The sequence below is a fragment of the Watersipora subatra genome, chromosome 2 (assembly GCF_963576615.1).
Source record: "Watersipora subatra chromosome 2, tzWatSuba1.1, whole genome shotgun sequence".
NCBI lineage: Eukaryota > Metazoa > Bryozoa > Gymnolaemata > Cheilostomatida > Watersiporidae > Watersipora > Watersipora subatra.
The window spans coordinates 17820582-17834907 of NC_088709.1; the positions used below are offsets into that span (position 1 = coordinate 17820582).

The following is a 14326-nucleotide window of genomic DNA, read 5'->3' on the forward strand; positions in this document are numbered from 1 at the left end:
CAAGTGGTAGACGTGTGAGTCACACTCTGGTGACTCATGGCTTAGAGAAAAGCAGTCTTTTGGCTCTCTACAGTTGGATATCTTTTCAGGGCATTTGGCTTCTGGTCTCAGTAACTGGGTGGAGATTAAAAACCATTTAGGAAATGGAGATGGCTACTTCTATTTTAGTAATTCCATTAATACCATATGTACACATGATGGATACAGGTATACATAAATATTAATACCAGATGTATACATGATGGATACAGGTATACATAAATATTAATACCAGATGTATACATGATGGATACAGGTATACATAAATATATATATACCAGATGTATACATAATAGATACAGGTATACATAAATATTAATACCAGATGTATACATGATGGATACAGGTATACATAAATATTAATACCAGATGTATACATGATAGATACAGGTATACATAAATATTAATACCAGATATATACATGATGGTTGTTGGTATAGATAAATGTTGACACCAGATGTCTGTGAGGGTTATATGTATACATAAATATTAATACCAAATGTATACATGATGGTTGTCGGTATACATAAATTTTGATACCAGATGTCTATGATCGTTGTATGTATACATAAATTTTGATACCAGATGTCTCTGATGGTTATAGGTACAAAGAAATATTTTAAAAATTGCAGTCTTTTTACCTGCAAACTTGTTGATACTTAAGAATCTTTGTATTGTTGGTGTTTAACAGAACTCTGTAAGTCGGAACTAAATGACTTATGATCAAGCTATTGAATGCCAAACCAATAACTTCATCTTGTTTAAAGAGAGGAAGGTAGGAAGATATGATGACAGAATATTAACAATATTTGCCTCTAAAGCACATGCATATCTATTCATGACCAGCTGCTAGATCTTACTGTGTCCGGTAAGGAACAAAGGGAATAAATATATAAAAAAGCTCTGTTAGCACAAGACAGGAAACGGAAAGGGCGAATGAACCATTACACTTGGGTATTTCATCAGTTGTCTAAGATCTCTTGTTGTCAAGTCCAGAAACACCTGACAAACTCGAAAAGTGTGTCTACAGCTATCTAGAGTCGGTGTCACTTTTGATGACTTTATGCTGACCTTATTTTGACCTGATGCGGACCTTAAAATGACAGTTAAAAGTTGCAAGTAGTAGATGGAACTGGGAGTATGACGATGTTTAGTTGAAAAGCATTCTATTGCAAACAATATACATAGAAAGCTGGTTAATCATAAATGCTCTAGATAAAATCAACCATTACATAATAAAATTATACTTTATAGTAATTCAAATAGAAAAATATATGGGCATAATTCCACCAGCAACAAGCTTGAATACTGCCAAACTGAACACCATAGTTGCACCATTTGGGCTGGTTAGTTTCTCAAACATAATACCAGCCGGTAATCGAACAGATCTGCAGATACCTGACATTGCTCACTACTCAGATAATAAACAACTAACACATTTTCAAATATGGTTCTCTCAACATCATCTATATAAAAGGTTTATATAGGTATTTGAAAGGAATAAATTGATGCATCTTCACAGCAGTAAAATCAATTAACTCTATCCTCATACGTAAACACGCTTTGACTGACCTACTGTATATCCTTCTTGTAAAATATTGTTATAAGCAGCATTAAGCAGAACTTTTGTTTTCTGATTTCAAAGAGAGAGCAACTCCAAACATTGAGTTTGCAAGGCAGTAAATGTATCATCTATGAAAAATGATGAATCGTACTGTCAGTTTCATAAATTTAAAAAGACTTGTGTGTGACTGGAACGAGGTGAATTTTGCCAGCAAGATCGTCTCGAAGATGAGCCTCGATGAAGAGAGTGCTTCCATCTTTGATGTAACTCCTCACGTTATGGGCGTTAACTGTAGGTGGCAAATCGAAAGACTTCGTCATTTCATTGTGAACCTTCCTTCCTCCACAGTCTTCTTCATGCTTAGCGTGAACAGTAACCTTTCTTCCTTCAACTGTGACTGTCACCTAATCAGAAACGGAGAGAAGTTAAAAATGAACTTGCACCAAATTTTAGTAGATTTTATCAGAAATTATCGGTATTTTTCTATCGTTTGCGATTGTTTTTATGGTTGAGGTGATCTGACTGACAGGATATTTCATGATTAAAATTGACAAAACTTGATCAGAATTAAAAAACTTGAAGAAAGGAGCACTGCAGGTAAGTGCTATACCAAATATGCCTGTCTAACATGTTTAGCTGCTATATAAAAAATATCTAGCAGTGAAATTAAAATAATTTTTTTTACAAGGAGAAGATAATTTACTAGTAGGGTATAAAAGGGCAGTTCTTTGCAAATCATTGCAGGCAAATAGTTACCGGTGTTGACATGTCTATTGACCCAAGATGATATTCATATCAGACAATTAATCATAACCTATATTTTCAAGGCACTGTGTACGTGTTGACTTCACTTGCTTTTTAATGTTGGATTTTACGTCAAAACACGGCACCGTTATAAAACAACTCAGAAGCTTATTGCAACAACAATAGGGTGCATGTCTTTTCTCAGTCCAAATAAATGACTATTGATGCAACTCCTTAAAATGAATGCTGTTTGATAACATTGCGAAACATTAAGTTGCTAGAAGTGTCCTTGGTAATAAGTTATAACTGTGGGGATTTGTGAGCGTTCAAGCCTAGAATAGAAACAAGTTATTGAATAGTTCAAAAAAAGACAATTTGACTCAAAAAACAAGTGGTATAAGAATAGACACGATGTTATTCCATGGCATTTTACCAACTTCTTAGCTGGCATCATCAGGCAAACAATGCTACTTTAGCGGTTTAATGCGCATTAAAACTGTTAAAATATTCAGGTTATCTTATATTACTCCAAAAAAGAAAGTTATTTATATATAAACATTGAACATACTACAAACCTCCTGTGGCTGATACCCTGCAATGGATAAACTATAGTTGAGGGCGTCTCCAGTGTCAGCCTCTCTTGTGACAACAGAGCCTGCAGAACCCACAGCCACGTTTCCAGGCATTTTACCAACCGGGCTGGAACTGACGGCATTGGCATGCTGCAAAGAATTAATTTCATTGGTTGATCTCTGATCAAAGATGACTGCTAGTTTTTGAAATATACAAAAGAGGTAAAAAAAAGTTGTGTATGACTTTAAATGGGTGCGAGTCTGTTGCAGAAAAACTTTTACCCGGACAACCAACCACTGAAATTGACTTCACTTATATCAAAGTCATAGCCAATTATGATCTGAACTCAATAAAGCTCATTATGTAAGCTTATAGCTCAGAAATATTCAGATAAAGTGGCAATAAATCAGCATTTATAAGGTAGCATCCATCAATCGATCAATCAATTGATCAATTAATTGATAAAGCAGCATTAATCAAAGTCCATGTTTTATCTTTAACACTTTTCCAGATAAATAAGTACTCATGGGAGTCAGTCCTAATTAAGGAGTCTCAAACAGGAGGTCTATCATTATATTGCATGGTTTGTAAAAATTTGTTTATAATTTACCCTCCATGTACAAGCTTTCCAAATGACTATAGTTCTAGTGAACTCAATGACAAGTTTCGTAATGTGAATTAGAACCACATTCTTGTTCTAGAAGCACACGCGGGACAAGTTCAAGTAAAAACTCATGGAGTTATCTTATTAATGATTGTAAGTGAATCAATGGTGTTTTCTGTCCATTGCTCGCCAATTATATTGTCTTTTGTTACCCAAATATTATTATGTTTGTGCCAATGAGGCAACGAAAGTGTGTGGATGCATGATAATGTTTTGAGGATGGGGATTCCTGGATCCCTTATCCATCCTTCAAGCTTGAAGCCTTTTCAATTCGAGAGGTCAACACATAGCTTATGATAAACCATGTTTTCTGATCAGAGCATCTTAGCATTGCTTGTGTTATTAAATTTCATTAAACTTCACAAATAAGCTCTGAGAGTATTTTTTAAAGATTTGTGGTTGGTTGAGTTTTAAAGATTTGGCAAAAGGTCTGTGCCAGTAATGTTTCACAAAATCATTAGTTTTATGTGGCAATAGAAACAAATACTGTACATGTGTCAGTCCGAGTATAGATAATAACAACAAAAGTGGGTCATCCCCAATTCAGTGATTTCATTCCATTCTTAGACACTTGCAAACTTCGAACCTAGCAGCAACGGCTATAATAAGGAATAGCTAGCAATATCATTGTTACATAGCAACTGCCAGTATTTGTAAATTTTTGGGTGAGCCTTTCAAGCTATGTATGTATGTATGTATGTATGTATGTATGTATGTATGTATGTATGTATGTATGTATGTATGTATGTATGTATGTATGTATGTATGTATTTATTTTTATTATTTTAATATACAACATATAAAAGATAAGAAATTTGTAGAAAATGAGGGTCCATCTGCGCAATAGCAGAGCTAATCATGGCGCCGAACCCAAGTCAGCAGACAAAGCAGCTAAAAGTCAATAGACCTAAGCTATCCCAGTAATCCAAGCAGATGTTGTTTCAAAGTCACTTTAAATTTGTGAGCATTGGCAATCAAGCGTAGACTGCTAGGCAATAGGCTCCAAGCCCGTGCCATCTGATAAGAGACCTGTCTATGTCCACACGTAGTAGAAGAAGACGGGAGTGGAAGAGATAGTAATGAATGTCTAGTAGGGTACGCTGGATGTGATGAAGGACGGTTGTAGAATTTATTATGTGCTAGAATACAAATGCTAAAAGTACAAAGTTGATGAATAGGTAAGATGTTACTAAGCTTAAACAGTGAAGCAGAAGAATATGTGGGAGGTTTATGATAAATGATTCTAAGTAATCTTTTCTGTATGGTAGGTATTTTATTTAGGTATGTAACAGGTGCATTCTCCCATGCCTCAATACAGTATATTATTTTACCGTTTATCAAGCTGATGTATAGTAATATGAAAGTAGTAGTAGGAAGATAGAAGCTTGATGTAGAGTTTACATTTTTTAATTGTGTTAGCATTATTATTACTACTATTATTATTACTATTATTATTATTACTACTATTATTATTATTACTATTATTATTATAAAAAACATTTCTTCACAGTCGTGTGGTGGTAGGTGACTGGTTTTAGTCCGTGTTGAGTCCGAGTCTTAACCAAAGGCCTTAGGATCCAACATCTTTCTCAATTCCACTAAAAGAGGACCTTCCTCAATATGTGAGCTGTTCCTAAGATGGCTGTCTTCTGTATAGTCTAAAAAGACATGTTCACTCCCACCTCGGCCAAGTATGCTATATGCCTCATTGATATTGTTCCGGGTGCACCAATTACTATTGGTATCACTTCGGTCTTCACCTTCCACAGTCTGTTTATCTTGAACCTAAGCTCTTTGTATTTACCAATCTTCTCATTTTCCTTCTGTACTACCCTTGTGTCTCCAGGTATTGCTATGTCTATGACCTGACATTGTTTGGTCTCTTTGTTTATTAGTATCAGGTCTGGTCTTCTAGCTTTAATAATGTCTGTCTGCACATAGTTCCATAGCAGTTCCATAAAAGTTCCATAGCAGCTTCACTTTCTCATTCTCCAATACAGCTTCTGCACGGTGGTCATACCATTTTTCTGTGTGAGGCAACTCATGTTTCTTGCATATGCTCCAGTGCACTGCACTTGCCACTTTGTCATGACACCCTTTATTTTCTGTCTGTATGATCTTACTGCATTTGCTGACTATTATTATTATTAATAATAAAAAATAATGGTGACTTTGAAACGCGAGTAAAAAACAGCTTTTAATGGAGTTGTCTTTTCTTGGTTTAAGAAAAGACAACTTGTAAAAGAGGCTATAAAATTTGATAATTTCTTTTAGGTTTCATACAAGAATTTATACAAGCTACATTCTTGACTTGCCCGCAAATTATTTGTGGTCTTTCACTAGAAATTTTGTTCATTCAACAAGTATAGGATGTGTTGTTTTTTTTTAATTAGTCATAAAATCTTTGTAGATCTGATTCGAAAAACAACTTTGCAATGCATTTGTCTATTGTTTAAGTTTATATGAATTTAGTTCCTCACATATTTTCTGTGCGATAGTTTACACATGTTCTATAGCTAATCCTTCAGGTTTTTTTGTTGATATACACAGAATAAAGGTTTTATTAATGCTACAATTTTATATAAAGAAAATTTGGTGAACAATCCGTTAATTTATCACAAATATTTGACACTGTTTAAGAGTTGCTTTTTCAGAATAAAAATTAAAGAATTCTACTACGTAGTTTTTAAGCATCCCTGCTAAGCGTAAATACTTAACAATAGTTACACAAAAACAACCAGTATATAGAGACCATTTTATAGTTTTATGCAAATTGGAAAGAAACATAAATAATGGCTATTAAATGTTTGATTAATCAGAGCTTGTTAAAGTCAAAGTTTTTAAGCTATAATAAAAAACAATCATCTAAAGAAAGCATTCAGTATTTTTATATAATTGCATAAACAAAATTAAACTTTTGTGATCACCTCATTTTAACTGAAGTTACTTTATTTTCTTGCTAGTATATTTCAGTTCACTATGAATTTATTGGTGGAATCAAATCATTTGACCTGCTGACAATATTTTGGCGTTAACTTTATGGATTGCTGATGCCTGGAATCTAATAATTACATATATCAGCGAGTTAGTCCAAAAACTTGAACTTTTTTGCTGTATTGAATAATACTGATGGTCAAAAGTCTTAGGGTTCCAGGCTATAAATGCTGCGGTTGGCACAAAAGTTTCTGCTGATTGTTATTTTAAGAAAAAAAAAAATTAATGTTTTTCCTTGGTTAAAATGCTGAGAGACCAAAATCCACAAAAGACGGAGATACGCAACTACATAAATGTGGGCATAGAAATCGATAAGGTAAGTGGAACATTTTCAAGTGGTAGTCGCCCTGTTAATCATACTGTTAGTTGCATCACATTCTGGAATGCGATTGCGCCATACTATTTACTGGCATAATTGAGCAAGGACACGCCAAAACCAGACTGACAAGTTACAAATTTACATTTTTCTTTTCCCTATACCTTCACAAAAAAACTACTAAAAAGTTGCAAGAGGATGCTAAAGGGAGAGGCTACCCAGGGTGCAATGTAGTAAACACATTTGGTGCTTTACACAGAAATTCACTTACAAATGCTGCCTTGGTATTGTGCTGCACCTGATGCACAAGCTGAAAATGTTATTGCATATGATTATTGTTGCGATGGTCAGTGAGAAGCATATATGTACACAGCTATGACTGACGAAAGAAATGCATTAAAGGGAGTGTTAGAATTTGGAATACACAAGCGGACGTTTGGCAGGCTAGTAACTCGCTGTCGCCACCTACTTTCAAAGCAAACAGAGCAACTAAAAAATGTCGCCTGACAGACTTACAAACAGCTTTGACAAGGAACTATTTGAAAATTTTGGCCAGCTTTTCCACAAACGATGATCAGGAAATGGCCAGGAAAGCTAAAACATAACACATTACAAATTCTAATGATGATGCAAGAACTATTCAACATTTCAGATGGAGCCACAGTGGAATTGTTAAATCTACACTGAGTTCAAAAGTACAGTCGAGAAATGTAAGTTTGAAATCATTTTAACGAAAACAAACCTCACCAAAGAACGCTCGCCTCCGCGAAAGCAAAAAGGTAGTTTTGAAATAGTTTCGTGAATACACCTGGGCACGGTTAGAAAAAAATAAAGTGCTGTCATTACTTATACTACTGTAAAACCTGGACAAACTGAGTAAACCTTTTCTGTTATTTCCTTTTATATCAAATCTATTACTTGTCTAAACATTATTATATGAATTATATTAAATATTTATTTAATTCACTTCAATTTCCACAGAGATACAAATATTTAAAACAGGTTTATCATATAAAAAATGCAAAAATAATAAATGAATAAACCTAAATTATAAGTAAAAACCAAACTCATCTAGAGAAAATTGGTACAAATTTGTTTGTACTTTTACTATTTTGTATAACAAGTTATACAAAATTATACAAGTTATACAAAAAGTTATGTTAAGTGTGACTCAAGAACTTTAAGAAACAGTTTGAAAAAAACTTCTGCGGAATCAGCGTGTCTGATTTACCTAGTAAATATGATAAAAGTTGTACGTGACAGTTGTGGTTTAAAAGATAGCTAGTTTCCTCAAAATATCAGGATTTTATGTAGAAATACTTTTCCTTTTGTGTTTCAGAATAACCAAAATGTCTGTCAACAGAATTATTAAGTTAACAGACATTTTGGTTATTCTGAAACACAAAAGGAAAAGCATTTCTAAATAAAATCCTGATATTTTGAGGAAACCGTTTAATAATTAAACGGTGAATACCAAGTCATGCCATAAACTGTCAATATTGTCTATTAAATACTTATAAAAACCTCTTTGACCACATTAAAAGCATTACTAGCAGCCTGTTTTTATTTTAGATATATACCAGCTGAATGCCCGCAATGCCCGGGAAATAAAAAAGTCTTTGCACAAAAAAATTATGTTTTTTTAACAACTAACGCCAGTTACCATTCTACCTTTCAAATTTCATATCATAAGAAAAGTGTGTAGTGCAGTTCAAATAAATTAAGAGAAAAAATAAAACGACTGTATAGTTTTTCAAACTTTTACAAACAAATGTAACTTTTGAATTTCATATCATAAAAAAGTGTTTTGTTGAAATAAATTAAAAAAAAATAAAACAACTATATAGGTGTTCAAATGTAAATGTAAAATAATTAGCAATTAATAGCTAAATAAAATCTGTTTTGCCACGATTGCAATAAAAAATTATTTCGTATACAATTATATGATTTTCATTCGTTTCAGTGTTGGCATCGTAAAGCGAAAATATTGTAGAGTGTATAAAAACCCATAGTAATTATGATAAATACAAACACCTTTTGGTAAAATTTTATGTACTGTACATATCTAAGGCTGTACATATTAAAAATTAGTAGCAAAACAATATTTTAACTTTAGTAATTATATTTATCTACAAAAACCTTGTTGTATTTAGTGGTATTTAGTGCAGGAAAATATAACGTTACAATGTACTGCGGGCAGCACATACCATAGAGAGTTCTTACCCTTGAGACAGACAAATAAGATAAATGTTGAATTTAACTTAATTAAATTTAGCTTGGTAACAAATGATTAAAACTAAGTCTTACTGTGTATTTTACTAAGCTTAAACTTTGTCATAGACTAAAATTTTATCCCGCTTCTGTTTTCAAATTTATTTTTACTATAGCTTGAAACTAATAATGCTGAACTGAAATAGTGAGCATCGTTGTGGGCGTAGCTGTGTTTGCTCTGCAGTTTCTGCTCGTCTTGCTGCTGCTTTGTGAATTCGATTTCTTTCTCTACGGAAATCAATCTGTTATTGCGTTTGTTCAGTAGGCTTTTTGGAAGGCATTGTACTGCTTCAAGCATTTCTAAAATTGAATGAGATGGTGTGCTTTTTTGTAAGATACGCTGCTCGCTTTCTTCTCACCCGTCGCCTATCGCCAGACTCGGAGTGCCCGTGCAAGTTCTGTAGTAGTTGTAGTTCTGTAGTACTTGTAGCTGAAAAACAAGTAAAAGTAACTCGGCTGCAGAAGGAAATGAACATGTTTATTATCACCAACAGTGGCAAATCCAACGTTTTCAACCCTTTCACTGAAGTAGACTCATTCATGCATTTTCTATGGTCGACTGCCATAGACACATTTTTGCGACTTTCCCAGCAATTGCTAGTAACTGAATTTTATTATTCGTTGATAACATAACCAACGATTTTTAAGACTTGTATGAAGTGACAGTGTTGTCCAAAGATTTCTCTATAAAATTAGCCTAAAATTTAATTTTAAATCTTTGTTTGAGAATTTCCAACTTAACCACTTCGGGTGCATTCACCACTATAACGGCTTCGAGTATATTCTTCTCAAGTTCATCAGCCAGTTTTTAGGCTTTGCGTAGTTGCATTACTCATCCATCTATATTTAGAGCCTGCTTACAGTTACACTATATCTACAAAGCTAAGCATGACCTTCAGACATGTTTGCAGACATTAGACTGGTCCATAGATATATATATCTATGGACTGGTCAAACAGCTATGGTCAAATGAAAGAATTTCGAGTAATTTGCGTTCAAAGTTCAACAGTTCAAAGTTCAAAGTTCAACATCTCGATCAGTTAGTAACAACGCGTAGTAGCTAGTAGTTGATGCGTATAGGCTTCAATTCAGCGATAGAAATGGCAGACTTCCAGTAGAGTGGTGACAAAGATAAGTTAACAGCTATGGAAGAGACTGTAGATTGCATTTTATACACAGTATAATGTTTTAATTGTTTGTTATTTTATATACTTTTATACATTTTCATGCTACCCTTATTAGTCAAATATGTTCGTAGAACACGAATTTTAATAAAACCGCTATTTCAAGCTACTTTCAATATTTATTAGTTTCAATTTTTGAAATAAAGATAATACGATCAGATACAGAATATTCTCTGCTTTCCAAAAAGTATAGGTATTCTATGTAAAAATGTGAGTGCTTCTACGGTTAAAATGACTTTTGTTGACCTATGTCATAATCTGTAGAGCATCATGATTTAATTGTACCTGAACGCGAAATTGGATTATGCAATTGTACCCGAAGTGGTTAAAAACAACCATTTTTGTGTAAGTTTTGAAAACGCCACCGAGTTAAAAAACAATTACTTATGTTGATGACATAAACGATTCAGATTTGTGTGATTACACATATAATTAAAATAGCAATAGCAATAACATAGTAAATAGCAATAACATACAACAATACTAACCTTTTCGATGTAGAAATTTAGTAGGTAAAACGCAGTAGCAGTACCCGTGCAAGTTCTGTAGTAGCTGCAGTACTCGTAGCTGGAAAATAAGTAAAAGTAACTCAGCTGCGGAAGGAAATGAACATGTTTACAATCACAAACAGTGGCAAATCCAATGTTTTTAACCCTTTCACCGAAGTAGACTCATTTATGCGTTTTCTATGGTCGACCGCCGTAGACGTAATATTTGCCACTTGTGTTGTTGGGCTGATGAATTAGGATTAAGATGAGGCAGATGCGTTTTGTATAACTGGTTTTAATGGCTACCGGAAAACGAACCCAAGATAACCTCGAACTAATGATTAATTATATAAACTCAATTAAAGTATCTTTGAGATTATACCACATCCCCCGTTCCAGATGGATGTTTGCAAACAAAGCATACATAACCAAATAAGAAAACATATGTAACTCAAATATCTTTGGTAATAAACAAGGAGTGTTTAACAAGTGATTGTCCGATTGCAATGTTTATATGACTAGTATTGTCCGAGTCCATTTAGGGTGTTTAACATCTCTCTTGACTAGTAAAGCTCATAATCCTGGGTAAAATATCCTGGTACCCTCTTCGACCTCTGCGGTCTACTAAACCTGTGGTCTGAATCAACGTGCCTGGCCTGTGGGCTCTCTCGTATCGCCCTGCCCTCTGCGACAGTTGACTCAGACCCCCGACATCCACCTGGACTGGCCTGTTGGCTCTTTCGTATTGCCCTGCCCTCTGCGCCTCTGGTGGAGCCAGAAGAATAGACATCCTGACTACGTTTGGGTGTAGTCTGTAGTTCCTCCTCTTTTGTATTATTTGCAGATTGTTCCATGTCTACCAATGCACTCCGGTTTTTTCTGACTATCCCAGTATCTGTTTGGATCTGGTAGGACCTTGGTGCTACTTTCTTCACTACCATACCATCTTTCTGACTGTCCCGAATATAAACCATTTTATTCGGTTTGAGTTCTGGTAGCTCCTTGGCCCTGAAGTGCTTATCATGATTCAGCTTTGTAGCCTGTCTCCTGGCCCCCTCGCTCTCAACAATGTGACTTCTATCAGTCTTGTGAGGCATCAAGTTAGCCTGGAGAACAGGAAGGTTTGTTTGTATCTGTCTTCCCATCAGCAACTCTGATGGGGTATAGCCATTATCTAGAGGTGTGGCTCTATAAGTAAGCAAGCTCAGATGTGGGTCTTTGGGGTTTGATCTCCAAAGTCCCTTCACAGTTCCAACTGCTCGTTCAGCCTCTCCATTAGCTTTTGGGTAGCGTGGTGAACTCGTGACGTGAGTAAATCCATATTCTTCTGTAAATTTAAGGAACTCCTCTGAAGCAAATTGAGGGCCATTGTCTGAAATGACCATCTCACAAATTCCATGCACTGAGAAGATAGACTTCATTGCCTCAATGGTGTCTCTCGAAAGTAATGAGCAAAGTTTCCGGACTTCAATCTAACGGCTGTAGTAGTCTACTAAGAGTAAATAGTGACACTTTTGAAACTCCAACAAATCCGCCCCAAGACGTTGCCAAGCTCTCTCGGGGAGTGATGAAGGAAGAAGAGGTTCCGTAGGAGGTTTTGAATTGACTTTACAGACTCTAAAGTTCTGTACCATCTCCTGAATTTCTGTTGAAATCCTGGGCCACCACACAGACTGTCTTGCTCTCAATCTGCATTTAACTATTCCTTGGTGGGCTTGGTGAATAATGTCAAGCATTCTCAACCTCTCACTCGAGGGAACCACAATACGATCATCATAGAGGAGTAGATCATCAATAACTGTAAGATGCTGCTGCACTTCCCAGTAAGGTTGAACACTTAAGTAAGCATCTGTCTTGTAGACTGGCCACCCCTCTCGACAACATCGGATAACTTCCAGACATAATTCGTCTTTGTGTTGAGCCTCTTTCAGTCTGTCAACAGCTACATTTGAAGGAATAACACTCTGTGCGTATTCTTCAACTGCCTCGATCAACATGTGATCCTTTGTGCTTGGAGATTCTACTGGCGCTCTGGATAAGGCATCTGCCAAGCAATGAAGTTTCCCTTGCACATATTGAAACCTAGGCGCATACCTCATTATTCTTAGCCTCATCCGTAAGATTCTTGATGGCACCTGGTCTAACTCCTTAGACATCATCAATGGCACTAGAGGCTTGTGGTCTGTCTCTATAGTGAAAGCCATCCCTCGGACAAACTGATCGAACCTCTCGCATGCCCAAATGGTCCCCAAAGCTTCTTTCTCAATAGCAGCATAGTTCTTCTCCGTCTCAGTGAGAGATCGTGAAGCATACATCACTGGTCGTCTGTTTCCATCTGACTGAACTTGCATCAGAGTGGCTCCCAAACCAATATTGCTAGCATCTGTGCTGACAATAGTAACTAACTTCGGGTCATAATGTGCCATAGTCTCAGCAGATGTCAGAGTATCTCTAACTTTGGCAAAAGCATCCTCCTGTGCTGGTCCCCATATCCACTCTCTCTTCTTTTTCAGCAGCTCTCTCATAGGAGCGTTGAGAATAGCAAGATTTGGAATGAACTTTGCCATCTGATTCAACATACCATTAATGCGTCTCAGATCTGTCTTACTGGTAGGAGTGGGGAAATCCTGAATAGCTGCCACCTTAGTGGGATCAGGTCTCACTCCCTCCTGACTAATAATATGACCTAGAAAAGTCAAAGAGGATCTCCTGAACTCGCACTTCTGAGCATTGAGCGTAAGTCCAGAGTCCTGGAGAATTCTAAGCACCTCTCTGAGTCTCTCATCATGTGTTTGTAAATCTTTGCCATGGACTAGAATATCGTCCATGTGGCAAAAAACTCCTGGTACAACTTCTAATAGTCTTGACATAGCTCTTTGGAAGATCTCTGGAGCACTAGACACTCCAAAGGGAAGTCTGTTAAAACAATAACGTCCAAATGGTGATAGAAACGTAGTTAGTCTCCTAGATTCTTCTTCAAGATTGATCTGCCAAAACCCGCTGTTGGCATCGAGTTTACTGAACACAGAACTCTTTCCCAATTTAGACAAACTCTCCTCCACTGTCGCCATAGGATGGATCTCCCTCTTTACTGCTGCGTTTAAGCCAGTCAGGTCCACACACAAGCGTACGGCTCCGGAAGCTTTGGGGATGGTGACTAGTCCACTGCACCAGTCAGTCGCTTCAGTCACTGGTGATATCACCCCAGAGGTGACCATCTCTTGTAACTGTAGCTTCGCCTTCTCTCGAAGTGGGTGAGGTATTTTCCGTGGTGTATATATACATGTGGGTGTTATATTGTCTCTTAAGGAAATCTTATAGGTATATCCCTTGAGCAATCCTAACCCCTTAAACAACTTGGGAAATTCTGAACAAATGTCATTGAGTTTCAGAGTTTCATTTACATGACAAGTTACCAGATTTAATGCGACACAAGCATTTCTACTCAAGAGCGAGGTATTTTGGTTTTTAATAACATAAGCTTTCTCG

At 35.9% G+C, this 14326-nt stretch overlaps 1 protein-coding gene across 4 annotated transcripts in view; it reads right to left on the reverse strand.

Moving 5' to 3' along the window:
- Positions 1–1188: 1188 nt before the first annotated feature.
- Positions 1189–14326, reverse strand: part of LOC137387201 (small heat shock protein p36-like) — a 55791-nt gene continuing 42653 nt past the window's right edge. For all 4 annotated transcript variants that reach the window (XM_068073532.1, XM_068073537.1, XM_068073535.1 and 1 more), the window contains 2 exons: positions 2923–3069; positions 1189–2007 (listed from right to left, as the gene is read on the reverse strand). In XM_068073532.1, the coding sequence (XP_067929633.1) occupies positions 1771–2007; positions 2923–3069 (384 nt within the window). In that variant the 3' untranslated portion in view covers positions 1189–1770. The remainder of the gene's footprint in view (positions 2008–2922; positions 3070–14326) is intronic.